This window comes from Anneissia japonica, unplaced genomic scaffold, assembly GCF_011630105.1.
Source record: "Anneissia japonica isolate Jap-2015-1 unplaced genomic scaffold, ASM1163010v1 scaffold334_len275345_cov169, whole genome shotgun sequence".
NCBI lineage: Eukaryota > Metazoa > Echinodermata > Crinoidea > Comatulida > Comatulidae > Anneissia > Anneissia japonica.
The window spans coordinates 91,291-105,284 of record NW_022716574.1 but is presented as its reverse complement, the minus strand read 5'-3'; the positions used below and the strand labels follow the sequence as shown (position 1 = coordinate 105,284).

General features: G+C 34.5%; 1 protein-coding gene across 1 annotated transcript; it reads left to right on the top strand.

Annotated features, from left to right (window-relative positions):
• Nucleotides 1-790: 790 nt before the first annotated feature.
• LOC117109773 (Golgi to ER traffic protein 4 homolog) lies at nt 791-13,734 on the top strand. The gene is made up of 8 exons (XM_033252188.1): nt 791-946; nt 2,718-2,796; nt 3,299-3,380; nt 3,881-4,036; nt 4,257-4,395; nt 6,114-6,254; nt 9,870-10,018; nt 10,808-13,734. Exons 1-8 carry the CDS (start codon nt 825-827, stop codon nt 10,903-10,905), a joined length of 966 nt encoding a protein of 321 aa, XP_033108079.1. The 5' UTR covers nt 791-824; the 3' UTR covers nt 10,906-13,734.
• Nucleotides 13,735-13,994: the final 260 nt, after the last annotated feature.

Sequence of the window (13,994 nt, the reverse complement as noted above, 5' to 3'; positions counted from 1 at the left end):
GTGCCACTCTTGGGACCAGTGGCGGCGCCAAAGCCTGATCGTGTTGAAAGTAGTCCAATATATCATTATTTTTTCTTCCATTCGAGTTTTGGTTTTTCTTCTTTTTTGGGTGGGGTTAGGGGGGGGAAGAAAATTATCTAGGGGAATGTCATCCCTGCTCCCCATGCTGGCGCCGTCACTGCTTGGGACCATCAGTAGGCTACATTTAGTGGCAGATCTACCCCAATCCCATGTCCCACTCCCCCTCCCACACACCGCCAGCATCCAAAAAATCACTAGTCACTGTGTGAAATCATTTAAATAATCAAGAAATTAAAATTACTGCAAATCCGAAACCACGGGGTCACAGGTAACGCCCCAAAACCTTCGCTCGACCATACTAAATATTAATCTTCCCTCGGCACCCCTCCAGCACCCTTGACTCCACCCTCTAAGGGCTTAACTATGAATTTTTATTTGGAGACTTATTTGAGATGTATTGCCCACTGAAATTGACAAAAAAATCATAAATAAAATAATTTTGAAATTAACTTGCTCATTCTGCAGTAACATATTATTACTTCATCACAGGAATTATTGCCTGGAAATGTGCCTATAATTTTTCGCAGTAAAATTATGGGTAAAACATTATTTTAAATACATTAATGTATACTTTCAATTGATAATTTACTTCAAAATGAGCAAATTAATTTTCCAAAATGATTTTTCTTTCGGCATTAAAAGAATGATGTAATAACGTTACGTCATTCTGTAACATTAACAACGTCATTGATTGGTGCACACAGCATGCATACGGGAACCAGTGGATGAATCGCTAGCTGAACATGGCGACTAAACATCGCAATGGTGGTGGTGGTGTTGATAGGGTTTCCAAAAAACTGCAAGCTAGCGTTGAACGCGGCGATTATTATGAGGCCCACCAAATGTATAAAACACTGTATTTCAGGTGAGAACAATCTTGAAATCTCATGTTATGGGGGTTGTAGGCATAATTTAATCATCTGTAGGCCTAGCGAACCCCCTCATCAGCAGAGTGAGTAGTGTGTGGCAAGTCCCTCACTCTCACGTCGTTTCGTAAGTTCCGAATCGTACAATGTAAGTGGGCTACGCGGTGTTTTTCTAGAATGTTCGTTCCTAGACTCACAAAAGAGATCATATTTCTGCGAAAAAGATAATTTATAAAGTTTTAATCTTTATTTAACTAAGGTGCTCATCACCCAAACGACGATATTATCGGCAATAAAAATAATATTTACCGCCTGGCTAAACTGAGCTAGGCCTAGCCTGGGCCCTACACTAGGTTAAGCCTAGCTAGCCTGGTAGTTAGTAGAGCAGGCGGATCAGATATGCCCTAGGGCCTAGGCCTGCCCATTATAAAGAAGGCTTGCCTAGGCTGGTAGGCTATCCTAGGTAGGTCTCCTAGCCTATAACAAAAACCATCAGCATAGGCCTACTGTAGCTTTTCTACCAAAACTTAAATTAAATATCGAATCGAAGGGTCCCATTTTATCAGCTCTAGGCCTAGGCTACAGTATAGTTAGGCGAGACTTTTTTATATCTTGTTTTGCAAACTTTAAAAAAAAAAATTATCATAGGAGGGTGGGGAAAAAAAAATAGAAATTATAAATGTTGTTTTTTGATTTAGCAAATATTTTTGCTAAAAAATCCAGACGGAGAAGAAAATGAAAATAAAAATGTTATTGTCGGTGAATGTAAACAATGTAGACTTAGTAATGGGATGGTTCTTTAAATTTATATAGGGAGAAATATACATGTCTTATTTGAGATTTCAAGGCAACGGTGGGCGTATTATAAATAAAGAAAAACTTCTGTTTTTTCTGAAATTTCCATTTTTTCATGGCAGTGGGTGCGCTAATTGACATATCAATAAACAATTTTTCTCCAAAGCCTGGCTTTAAGATGAGACTTGTTGTTGGTTCTGTTTACAATATAATATGGCTCATGTGCAATGTAAAGAAGGCATGCAGGGAACTCAATGGGAAAGAGTAAATATTCCAGGTACACCACTATCACCACTAGAAGGACCCTCCAGTAAAAATAAATCTTTGGCATCATTTTTGGTGCACCAAAATAAATTAAAAAAGAGAAGTAGTTAATAATAATAATAATAATATATTCATTTGTATAGCTCCGGTATCCAATATACTCATGGTGCTTGATGTGTGGACTAGCAGTTTGCTCAGTGACTTTGTTCACCACTAAGGATCCCTTCATGTCTTGGCTACCTGGTTAACTGGTACCAGCAACTCTCGTCATCCACCACAGGGGGCTATCTTTATGAACACTGTGGTATTCCCCTACTTGTCTAAAATTATAGTCATTATCCGAGAAGACTTGCTCTACCACCAGAACTCTAGACGAGTTTACTGCAGGTTGTGGCGCCCTGCCTTAACGGCTTGTTACGAATTGATTGGCCGAGTTTTATCTGCGTATTAAGTGCTACATTGAACCTTACACACTTGGTCAATTGACTCATCAATTGACCCTATAAGTTGCCACATTGAAACAGCGACGTCATGGGTTGAATGTTGCTATCTCTTGCACCGCTGCTCATTTTAATCCTGCTTTTGGGTTATATTTGTTGTTCATATATATTTTTTAAATATAATGTTGTTAATTATCACAATGTGTATAATATTAGGCACTATATAACGTCAAAGATTAACACAACTGATAATTTTTGTTTACCCCATCAGGTTTATGAATCAAAACAAACTTGCCGAGGCCATAGAACTCATTTACTCTGGGGCCAATCTGCTCCTTGAACATAATCAAGTAAGTAACATTTAGGCCTACATGTTTAACTCTCGAAATATTTATTACAGCTTGTCATTTTTAATGATAAGGAATTTTTTTTAAATTATTGGTCATCAACATCACCATCACCACCATCAGTGTCATCAGTGTTATCATCATCATCATCATCATCATCAATATCATCATCTTACCTGTACCGTAGCCGTAGTATAAATGCTTTAATTACAGTGTACCCTCCAATTCTAGAGCTCTTTAATTCTGAGACCCCTCTAATTCGAGACCACTTTTTCAAACAACCAAATAAAACAATTTCTATTAACACTAAGCTAACCCTCTACTGTATGTGGAGACCAAACCCCAAGACCAGCCCAGATTTTCAGGTCCCAAAGGTGGTATCGAATTGAAGGGTGAACTGTATAGGTTTTCTGGCCAATGTCAGCTTTCATTATTAATTTGATTTAGGAATATTACTGTAGCATTGTATTTATCACTTAATATTTGTGTTTATTTTTCCTTTCAGCATGTGAGTGGTGCAGATCTTTGTATTTTACTTGTTGAGGCCTTTGATGCTTCTGATGCTCCAGTCAACTCAGCTAATATAGGTACTGTACTGTATACAGTAATAACAAGATAATCTGAGATTACAAACCCACACCCTGTTCCACCATATCTATGTATTGTACTGAAAAATGAATGGCCTGCGGTTGATCCGCTTGAGTTGGCTCTGCCTTGCCAGATGAGGCCTAGTGTTAGCTTCGTGTGGCAAGCCCATCAATCTGGCAAGTTTACACGCAGAATTTGACACACCTTCTCTGGCCCGCAGTTGATCTCTTCGAATTGGCTCGGACTAGCCAAATGCGGCTGAACAATCCGCTTAAGTTGGCTCCAAAATTAAACATTTTTACTGATTAAGACAAAGCTAGGGACTGGAACCCAGTCTAGCATAACCCATGTCATGCACACTATGTGACCTATTCTGCTGCTTGTGGAGTATTCCTTGGCGTGCACCTAAATATTTTGCACACCTTAACTGTTACCCATTTATATTTCTGAAATATGCTTGTAATTTGCATAACCAGTCTCTGTTAATTTTTTACGGCAGCCAAAGTGACTGGTTTATACAAGCAAATACCTGCAGATATACCAGAGAGGGAACATTTCCTGAGTGCTGCGTTGAAATGGTCGGCGAAAGGTAACCCCAAGAAAGGCTGTAGTCACCCTGAGTTGCATCAGCAAGTTGCACTTATATTCTGGAATGGTAAGCTCCCATTCATGGGTTTAGGTTATCATTTTCTACACCTTCAATGAAATTTATTTATATATTTTATAGTAGGTTGCCTCTTCAGGCAGGATAGTGTTAATACAGTTGATTCCCATTTTTGTCACAATAATAATTCTGTAAACAGTTTTATCATACTGGAGGGCCAGTGAATAAGCAAACTAAATAATAATTTTGACCGTCATTTTTATCCCTGCAGAAAAGTCATATGCCTTATCTCGTTACCATTTTGTACATTCCATGGACGGAAAGCAATGCGCAACTATGTTAGTAGAGTTTCACACAACGCAGGGCTATCCTAGTGAAGTAGATATGTTTATCACACAAGTTGTATTTCAGTAAGTGCTTCAGTTTAACTCAATCTTCAGATTCATTTGATTGAATCATTTTTTTTTTTTTTTTATAGTTTTGGAAGGTGAGTCATGGAAAACATGAAGTCAAGGAAACACACCTCCTCTAATCTCCGATTTTATTTATTTTTGTTTTGTTTTATTGAATGGCAACTTTTACAAAGGTTTTTATTTTTTAATTATGTTAAATTTGGCCTGAGCCCCTAGGCACCTGCAGCAGACATAGTGCAGTGCCACTCAACTTAGTTTCAACATTTAACAGATATAAACATGTTCCTTATCTCACCTAAATCTCATTTATTTCACACGATCAGACTCCAATAATCTGACGCCTGCTTGATTTGATCTGGGGTGTTCAGGGCAAGAAACAGGAACAAAACTTTTCTGGCCAACCGCTCTTATTTCCATATGAAATAGTTGCCTTCATTATTTAAAATTTGTCTTTGCTTTGGTTTGGATCTAGTAGCTAATAATATATTTTTATTTTAATCATGAAATTCTCTAGAAGTACTAAAGATTATTGTTATATTTGCCAGCATTTAGTAAATATATTAGTATTTAGAAGTAGCTAGACTGCCTTTGCTAAATCTTAAATTTATGTAAACATTGAAAAATAGATGCGAATGCTTCCGGGGAAATGCGCAATGACTTTGACTGCTGCTAATTAACTTCAACCAGTAAATCTATCAGTGACTAAACTGACAACCCCAAATCACATGCAAGGGACTAATTTTTATCATTGAGGGCACTAACACAAATGACACCCTTGCCATTAGGTGTAGATGTACGACTTCTGTATTTTAATCTAAGTATTAGAAGGACGTACAGTATGTCACTTCTTGACAAAATTTGAATTGAAGTGCACGTAGGCGAGACTTTCTCATTCCTTGTTTCGCGAACTTATTTTTTTACAGGTGGGCGGAAAAAAAATTAAAATAAAATTTAGTTTTCTTGTTTAGGAAATAATTTTTTTGCCAAAAACCTCCCAGTGGAGGAGAAAATAAAAATATACTTTTATTGGTGAATGTAAACAGTGTAGTAATAAGATGGTTAAATGCTTTAAATTTATATAAATAGGAAGAAATCTATATTTCAAGGCAGCGGCGGGCGTAATAAAAATAAAGAAAAACATTAATTTTTTTCTGAAATTCCCAGTTTTCCTCGGTGACGTGTGCGCTAAATAGCCAAAAATGAAATTTTATTTTTATTCTAAATTGTCAATATTGGTGGGTAGCATGTTCCCACAACAAGGTATAAAATAGGTCTCGCTTTATTTATAATTAGTTTTCATATTTGTATTGATTTTCATTTATATTAACAAAAGGTTAAACTTGCTATTTCAATGCAACAAGGTCATATTTAATGGTATGATTTAGTTGAAGCTTGTCGCAGAGCATGGATGAAAAGGAACATACTTGACTGTAATATTTAATTTTACATCAAAGTCATTAAGTATTATATCAATAATTGGTGAAACAAGGTCATAATTTAAATTGTTCTCAATTAATCATATTTTGAAAGTCTTTTACATACAAATGCCCATTACTAACTACATTGTACATATCATTTCGAAAGCATAATAGCGTTTAAAAGTGATGTGCCTTAAGTGCTGTTAACCCTCAATGGTTAAAAGCAAAACACGACCTTGTTCTCTTACATCTCGATGATATTTCTTTCATCGATTTTTCTAATTTTTTTCTTTCCAGGCTGCTGTGTCGCAAAAACAAGGCAACTGCAAATGAAACGTTTCAAATGTACACAGAAACGCACCCAAACATCGAGAAGGGTCCGCCGTTTATCCTGCCCCTTCTTAATTTCCTCTGGTTCTTACTAATAGCTGTTGACAAGTAAGTTTTGTTGTTGTAGATGGACTGCCACTTGACACTAAAATAAAGTTAAAAAAAAATTAATTGCCAAATTTAAATATTTCTGTAAAGTTATATTATACTTCCAACTAAAAGTTAGAACAAGGAAGAATTTTCTCTCCTAAATTTAGACATTTCAAAACTTCTGGCAGTATAGATAAACATTTTTGTTGATATTTAACTTGTGTGGTTCAGTTTTTGCTTTTTTAACTCAGGTTTTTGGTTGATTTTTGGGTAGCAGTATGTTATAAAATATTGTAAAGATGTGTGATTCAGTTAATCTTTTATCATTTTTTTGTGAGTATGTGGTTTGAGTAATTTAAAATGACAGTCAGTCGTTCCTTATTGATGACATGTAATTATAATGTTGATTGTGGTAGCATCCGTCAGCTCACTCCTGTCAGTAGTTGGCATCAAGAGACGCTTTTGTTCAGACAGCATTATGTTAGAAATAATTCTCTTCACCATTCTGCCATTTATTTGTTCCGTAGACTTTGGGAAAAACTCCCAGAAAATATAAAAAATTCCCTTTTGCTGCATTCTTTTTCATCATTTTTGTGCTCGCTTAAATCGCATGTCTTGTATTATAGCCCCTCTGCTTAGTTGCATTGCGCTCCGTATCGGATGGTCCTTTATTTTTTTCATTCCCGTTTTTATTATTTTATTATTTACTAAGTGTAAAGCAATACACTCTAGTTAGTAGGTAGAAATTTTCATTAGAAAATTTATATTATTCACATCGAAAAAGGAACACAGATCATTTGTAGTTGGGGAAATAATGGTCCTTTATTTTTTTTATTCCTGTTTTTATTATTTTATTATTTACAAAGTGTAAAGCAATACACTCTAGTTTGTAGGTAGAAATTTTCATTAGAAAATTTATATTATTCACATCGAAAAAGGAACACAGATCATTTGTAGTTGGGGAAATAATAATTGGAATGTTATTAGATGCTACACAAGTGGAAATTATAAAGTAATAATGTCGGATGAGTTGTAAAATTCTCCCTTAATTATCCAGCTTTAATTATCCAGTGTGTACTTTTCCAATTTAGACTAATCAAAATGCTGATGATGTAGGTCTCTGTATTAGACAACAGCAGAATAACTCCAGAGTTGAGCTTGCCATTATAAAAGGATCATTGTTCATTCATAAAGCAATTTGAATATAAATATACACAGAATAGAGATAATGAATGAAGAAATATAATAATTGGATAATAGACACAATCGCCAACCGTGATACAGTTGTGGTCATGTGACATCTAGTTTAAGTTACATTCATTGCGATGAGTGTAAAGGTGTAGAGTATGTAAAGAAGAAATGTTTACGGTTTTCAAAGTACGCCCTCCATGATAATGTGAGAAATAAATGACAAATTAGGCATTGTGATTGTCCAAAATATTGTTGTGTTTGTCATTTTGGCTTTGGAATTTACATTATTAATGAACCTTGAGATAGCCTAGATATGCCTCACTTGCATTCGGCATTTATAAAAATAAAAATCTCTTGCATACCTAATTGGACCAAAAGATCCAAGGCCTAACTAGTCTTGAAAAATATCAAAAATTGGGCTTTAGTATAGTTTCATAGCACTAGCTAACCATTCTGACAATGTTTTCTCTAGTTCAATTTCGAAATGATTTAGAGTAGTTTACTGATTGTCCAACCAGTGGCGTAACAACAGTGGGCTCTCACTGCCTAAAACCAGGGGACGGTCCCAGTCCTTAAGGAGCCTAGGGGGATATTAAGCAGGAATTTTTTGTCAAGACTATGGGCATCAAATTGACCGATTAGGCCTCTTATTGAACAGTACGTGAACAAAAAAACCTGGGATATAATGGCTTTCGTACCCTTCTGAAACCCTGCATGACTCCTATCTCCAGTGTAGCTATGCCCGAAGATGCCTAAGCCAGGGGCATCAGACCTTTTCATTATGCCACAAGTTCAACCACTAATATCCAACATCAATGAGTGCCTTCCAGCAGAAAGCCATGCTTCTTCCTGTACTGAGCATCATCACTCACACCCACTCAATTTTTTTTTTCAATGTCACACGACTTACCACTTGTGTCTATTCAATGATAAATTGTGTAGAGTAATTAAGTGATTGAGCAATTACAAATGAATTAATATGGCTGTCACTTTTTCATGAATTGTAGACAGTATAAAACTCATCAGTTGCTTTTTAGTGCTGCTTATTTGAAAGTGGCCTTGTGTAAGGTGGTGAACGTATTAAGTGTATTAAGCTGTAGGATCACTTTTTCATGAATTACAGACAGTATAAAACTCATCAGTTGCTTTTTAGTGCTTCTTATTCGTTGTATCTAAATTGAGCGTGGCCTTGTGTAAGGTGGTGTACATATTAATTGCATTAAGCTGTAGGATGAAATAGAAGTGTTTTTTTCTACTACTTGACAGCATTGACAAGCACATACTTCATTATTCCTTTGTTGCCATTACGGTTCATGTGGTAGTTGCAAGGAAGCATTATAATTGACTTGATGTAAGAGTTTCCTAATGCATGTGCATGTGTGTGTGGGGGGTATGTGTGTGTTGGTGGGTGTGTGTGTGTGTGTTACACTGAGTTTACAAACACGCAACCTCAAAAACTGTACACATGTTGGTGCTAAATGTTTGTGTTTTCGTTTCGGGTATGTCATTGCCCCTATTTTCAATTTTACCCAACAAGCTGTCATGTGGGTAAATTAACCCCCTCCCACATACCCACCCTCAAATTTAAGTATATCAGCCATTACGTACTTGATTCTTGGTTTATGCCATTCCATGGCCAGAATATTTGACTGTTGACTGAGAACATTATCAAATTCACTGCTTTGTTGTTAAGAGAGAGAGAGAGAGGGATCTATTGGTGTTGTACAATATATATATTTTTTTTAATTCATTGGTTGTCATTTAAGTGACTGCTGTATATCATCTGTCAGATTAGAAGTAATTTGATCATTGATCGAATAAATGTTAAGTTTACTGACCATTTATAAGCGGATGGCGATGATGAATTACAATGGCGGTGGTTACGATGTTGATAATGGTTTTGATGATGATATGATTCTTATGAGATTACTGATAATTATTGTCAACATAAAACAAAATATTGTTTATTAGTAGAATAATCAAATAAATGCCTTTTAAACTGCTTGTTTTTCTGTCTTCATGATGAAATTCGCAATTATATTTCTTTGTTTGCAAGGACCCAGAAATAAGTTTTTCTCTTTGGGCTTTCCTTGTAATTAGGGTGATGTTTTTGTGCAATTTTTATCTTGTCTGTTTCTTGTAAATAATATTTATGTATGTATTTTATGACTGATTACAAATAAATTCAATGAATTAATCAATCAATGTGACAAATATATGTGCATGATGATGTCATATTATATCCAAATATGGTCTTTTATCACATTTATTTGTTCCATAAAATTTTATAGTGTGTACAGAACGTTGAACAAGAAAAATAAAAACTAAATAATTTTTTTTTTTTTATTTTAACTTTTTGTTAAATTAATTACAATTAAATTTGAATATTACCCAATGCATTTTTTTTTTAATTGTTTTTTTGTTTTTTGTTTTTTTTTTCAGTGGGAAATTAACAACATTTACGGTGCTCTGTGAGAAATACAAACCATCGCTGCAGAAGGACCCCACCTACAATAGTTACCTAGATAAAATTGGACAAATTTTCTTTGGTTTGCCTCCTCCAGCCCCTAGTGGACCGCAAGGAATCATAGGTAAGACTTCATTTGACATTGTTTCATGGGTTCTTTTAAACATCTCACCTGAAAGACACCAGAAAGACTCTTTTGAAAAACAGCCCTCCAGCTGAAATACAAGGAGAGCAAGCAATGGAATTGAACTGGGGACCAAGAGATCTCCATGGTTCAGCACACACAGTGGCTACCACCAGTTTAGCTGACTGAGCTAAGCTGCTCTCAAAGTATCTTCAAACAACACTCAGTACATATTCAGCTTCTTGAAAATATGAAACAAATTTTAAATTATTTCATTTTCTACTGTAGTTAGTTGTAGTATCAATGACTTATTTATCATGATTCACCACGTTAAATTATTATCTTCCAGCCCCGAAACCCTGACTCAGAAATATCGTGGTAGTATCCGGCAGGGGATAGTTTTGCCTTTAGATGACTAGAATATAATAGATTACTTCAAGTTTAACACATCACTTGTACTAGCAGTCTTTATTCAGGCCCCGAAACCTTGACTCAGAAATACCGGAATGGTGTCCAGCAGGCGATAGTTTTACCTCTAGAGTTTTCTTGATTAGGCCTTGATTAAATTTTTTTTTAAAGATTTAATTATCCTTTTATTTAAAAGGTTACACGTTAAAAGTTCTGCTTTCAATGTAATTCCTTACATCTGATTTTCATATTTCCGTTTATTGTTCTATGCATACTTTAAAATTTATATTGCAATCATACATGTGACTTTGTTAAATAAATTGAAATCGAAATCAAAAAGATGGGTCTATACTTGATTGATTGATGTCTCTTTTGTTACAGGTAACATTGTCAAGTCACTCTTTGCTGATGGTGATGAAAGCAATGGAAATATTTCAGATGGACAAGATGCTGAGTTGTGTGGATTGGATCTTGATTAAGTGGTGAGAATCCACTTTAAAAAGCACTCCAATTCTATCCTTTATTCTTTATAAAACCTTCTCAGCCATGAATAATTCTTAAATTGAAACTAATCGAAATACTGTTTGTGTTTAGATAGATATAACTCAGTACTTTAATTACTTTCTGATGCACTTTATTTCTCTTTATATAAATCTACTAAAAAATGTGTCGTTATGTGGTACGAGTTTTATACAATATCCTACAATCTACAGATGTTCTACCATTGCCATTCCTCAATACCGTATCCTCAATCCCCATTTTTTGATCAGCCCCTCATTGGCTGGTGTGCTGTCACATAACTATCGACTCCATTAACGATGTCCTTGAAGGTAGTAATAAAACCTTGTTGAAGGAGAAGACAAACCTGTCTAGTGCCTGGTCACTTATCGCTAACCGGGACAGGCAAAAGTGATTTTAATTGGTTGAAAAGCTGCGATTTGTTAATTCTGGATGAGGTAGCATCATTGGGTATTGTTTGCAACTTAAAACTATGTAAACATAAAGATTTTAAATAGGAGTACAACAGTGCATTTGTGCGGCTTACATTGATTTAAATGAGTTCTTCACTTTCAATTAGAAATTGAAAAAGAAATATAACTTGGTAAACATTTGATTTATTTATGTACTATTTAGTGTTATAATTTAATGTTAATGTTGAGATGTTTTGACTGACAATGCATTATAGGAGAAGAAAATAAAAATGTTCATGATATTTACTATAAATCACATTCAGCTCTGAGATAAGGAGAGATCTTATAAATCAGTTTTCCTTTGCAAGTATTGATAATTTACTCTGTTACCTGATTTTTCCTAGATTTCTTCTACTATGTTATTACTTCTACCATTACTTCTACTGTTCTATTTTAGTATAATTTAAATTATGAAATTATGATTGCTCTTATTATAATATTTTCAATGGTTAGAATTTACTGTTTTTGATACAATATTTTAGTTTATACTGTGCTAGTGGCTAGTGTCGCCTTGTGCATTGTTTCTTTATCTAGGTACATGTGCCAAGGATTGTTAACTTAATCACTGTCAGCAGTTTTTCACAAATCAAAACACACATACGTACAAGCTACTCTAATCTATGTTTATACCTCCATGCTCTAATAGACCAAGTCTGTTTAAGGCTTAGGGGGTGCAGTTGTTTTTTAGTCGTGAGAAAACATTGTGAGAGGAATTGAAACAGGACACTGGAATTAGAAGACAAGCACCTTAGCCACTAAGCTACCCCTTCATTTGATAAAATTTTCATTAACTATTTTTATCATTATCCTTTTTGTCAACAATTATCTTTAATCATTTCTACCGAGTATGTAGGGACTTTTCTTAAAATGTTCCTAATTTGTCCTTGCATATTTGAATCTGAAGAATGTACAACATAAACCTGCACATAAAATTTGCTTTGGAGAATTTAAAAGAAATCCGATCTAAAAAATTAGGCACGTTCTTGTTAATTTGAATTGGAACTTGCGTGCATCTTGCCATGGTTTATATTATAGGCCTATAATGTTCATTAAAAATGGTTATTAGTATCACAGCCAATTTAATGTTGATCTCAGGATGATTTCCAAAGGAAAAAATAATTGCCTACCATTAATCAGGGGTGACTCCAGGTGGAGCCGGTGTGGTCAGGGCTCTCCCATATTGGAAAAAAAAGTTAGGTGTACTTTTTACATAATAGTAGACTTTAATTGATTAAATAAGCATTTGAAGCACCTAAATTATAGTTTCCTGCACCAATTCCAGGAGATTTTTATTGATGCCCGACCACACCCCCTTCGGGCAAATCCTTGCATCTTCCCTACCATTAATTAAAAATTAAAATGAAACAATTTTCAAAATAATAAGCTATATATACAAAAATATATTTCTGATTATTTATTAGATAATTTATTTAATTATTTTATAATGATATATTATATAAATACTGTATACCATGTTTTGCAGTCACCAATAATAATCTATAGAGAATGTTACATTATTTCCTAGACAGTTGCCTCGTTAATTGCTTTTCCGCAATGAACATTACCTTGTGAAGTAGCTCTTACTTCAAAACTCTAATTAGACTATTGATTTGTTTTTGTCTTGTAATTTAAACTAGTTGCGTGTTTGTTACAATATTCAGTTTTTATTTCCATTTGGTATTTAATGTTCATTTGCTGGAAGACAAACTTGCTGATGGTTTATTTTTATTGGTCAGTTCCATTGATTTCTCTCCCATTAAGAAACGATAACAAACATGATAAAAGGAAAAGAAATTGAATACCCATATAAGTCATTACATACAATTAATAAATTTTTCATGCTTCTATTAACCTACAGTAATAACTGAATTAAACTTGTGTCAGTATAAAACTAAAAAAAAAGAGTGGACTGACATGTTCACAATGTTTAGATACTCATTATGCGCAGCAGAAACTACCAATTTCTCTTCTAAATTATTAGATTTTTGAATGAGTTATTACGATGCAGCTGGAAACCTTTGCCTTTTACTTAACAATGTGATACAGAAGTTAAGGGTGAATGTAGAAGCAAAATGTAGTACTGAAGTGCTGTACAGTACTTCAAAGATATCCACATGTAAGTTGCATATCAAATCTGTCTAATGAGTGTTTCATTGGAGAAAAATATAAATTGTTTTTAGATTTTTGAGCATTTTAACCTCTGGTTGTACAGTACTACAGGTTGTAGTAAAATGTAGTGATCATTGCTTATAAAGGTCAAAAAGACAGTTACAATGAACTTTTGAAAAATACAACTTGTAAAAGTTATTTATGTGTAATAAATGTTAAAATTGGGTATGATGTGTTTTTTACGTTCTGTTCGGTAGTTTTCGTTTTCAAAACTATGTCCGGCTTTTATTGTTTGGTGGGAACACACAGCGCCCAGCGCGACACGGCACTCGCAACAGATTGTTTTTTTGCAAATATTAGATTTATTTTATTTTGTATGCGGAACTCAATTGACGTTGGACAACAGTTGATTCTTGCTGAAAATAAACCTGAACAGAACAGACCTACGAAGTTGTTTCACACATTCGCTGTGAGACTTGCGTATTCGT

Excerpts from the sequence above, each read along its gene's own strand:
- LOC117109773 (XM_033252188.1), top strand. The coding sequence starts at position 825 with ATGGCGACTAAACATCGCAATGGTGGTGGTGGTGTTGATAGGGTTTCC. Across the intron at positions 6,255-9,869 it reads TTACTAATAGCTGTTGACAA|TGGGAAATTAACAACATTTA; the intron begins GTAAGTTTTGTT and ends TTTTTTTTTCAG. Across the intron at positions 10,019-10,807 it reads TGGACCGCAAGGAATCATAG|GTAACATTGTCAAGTCACTC; the intron begins GTAAGACTTCAT and ends CTTTTGTTACAG.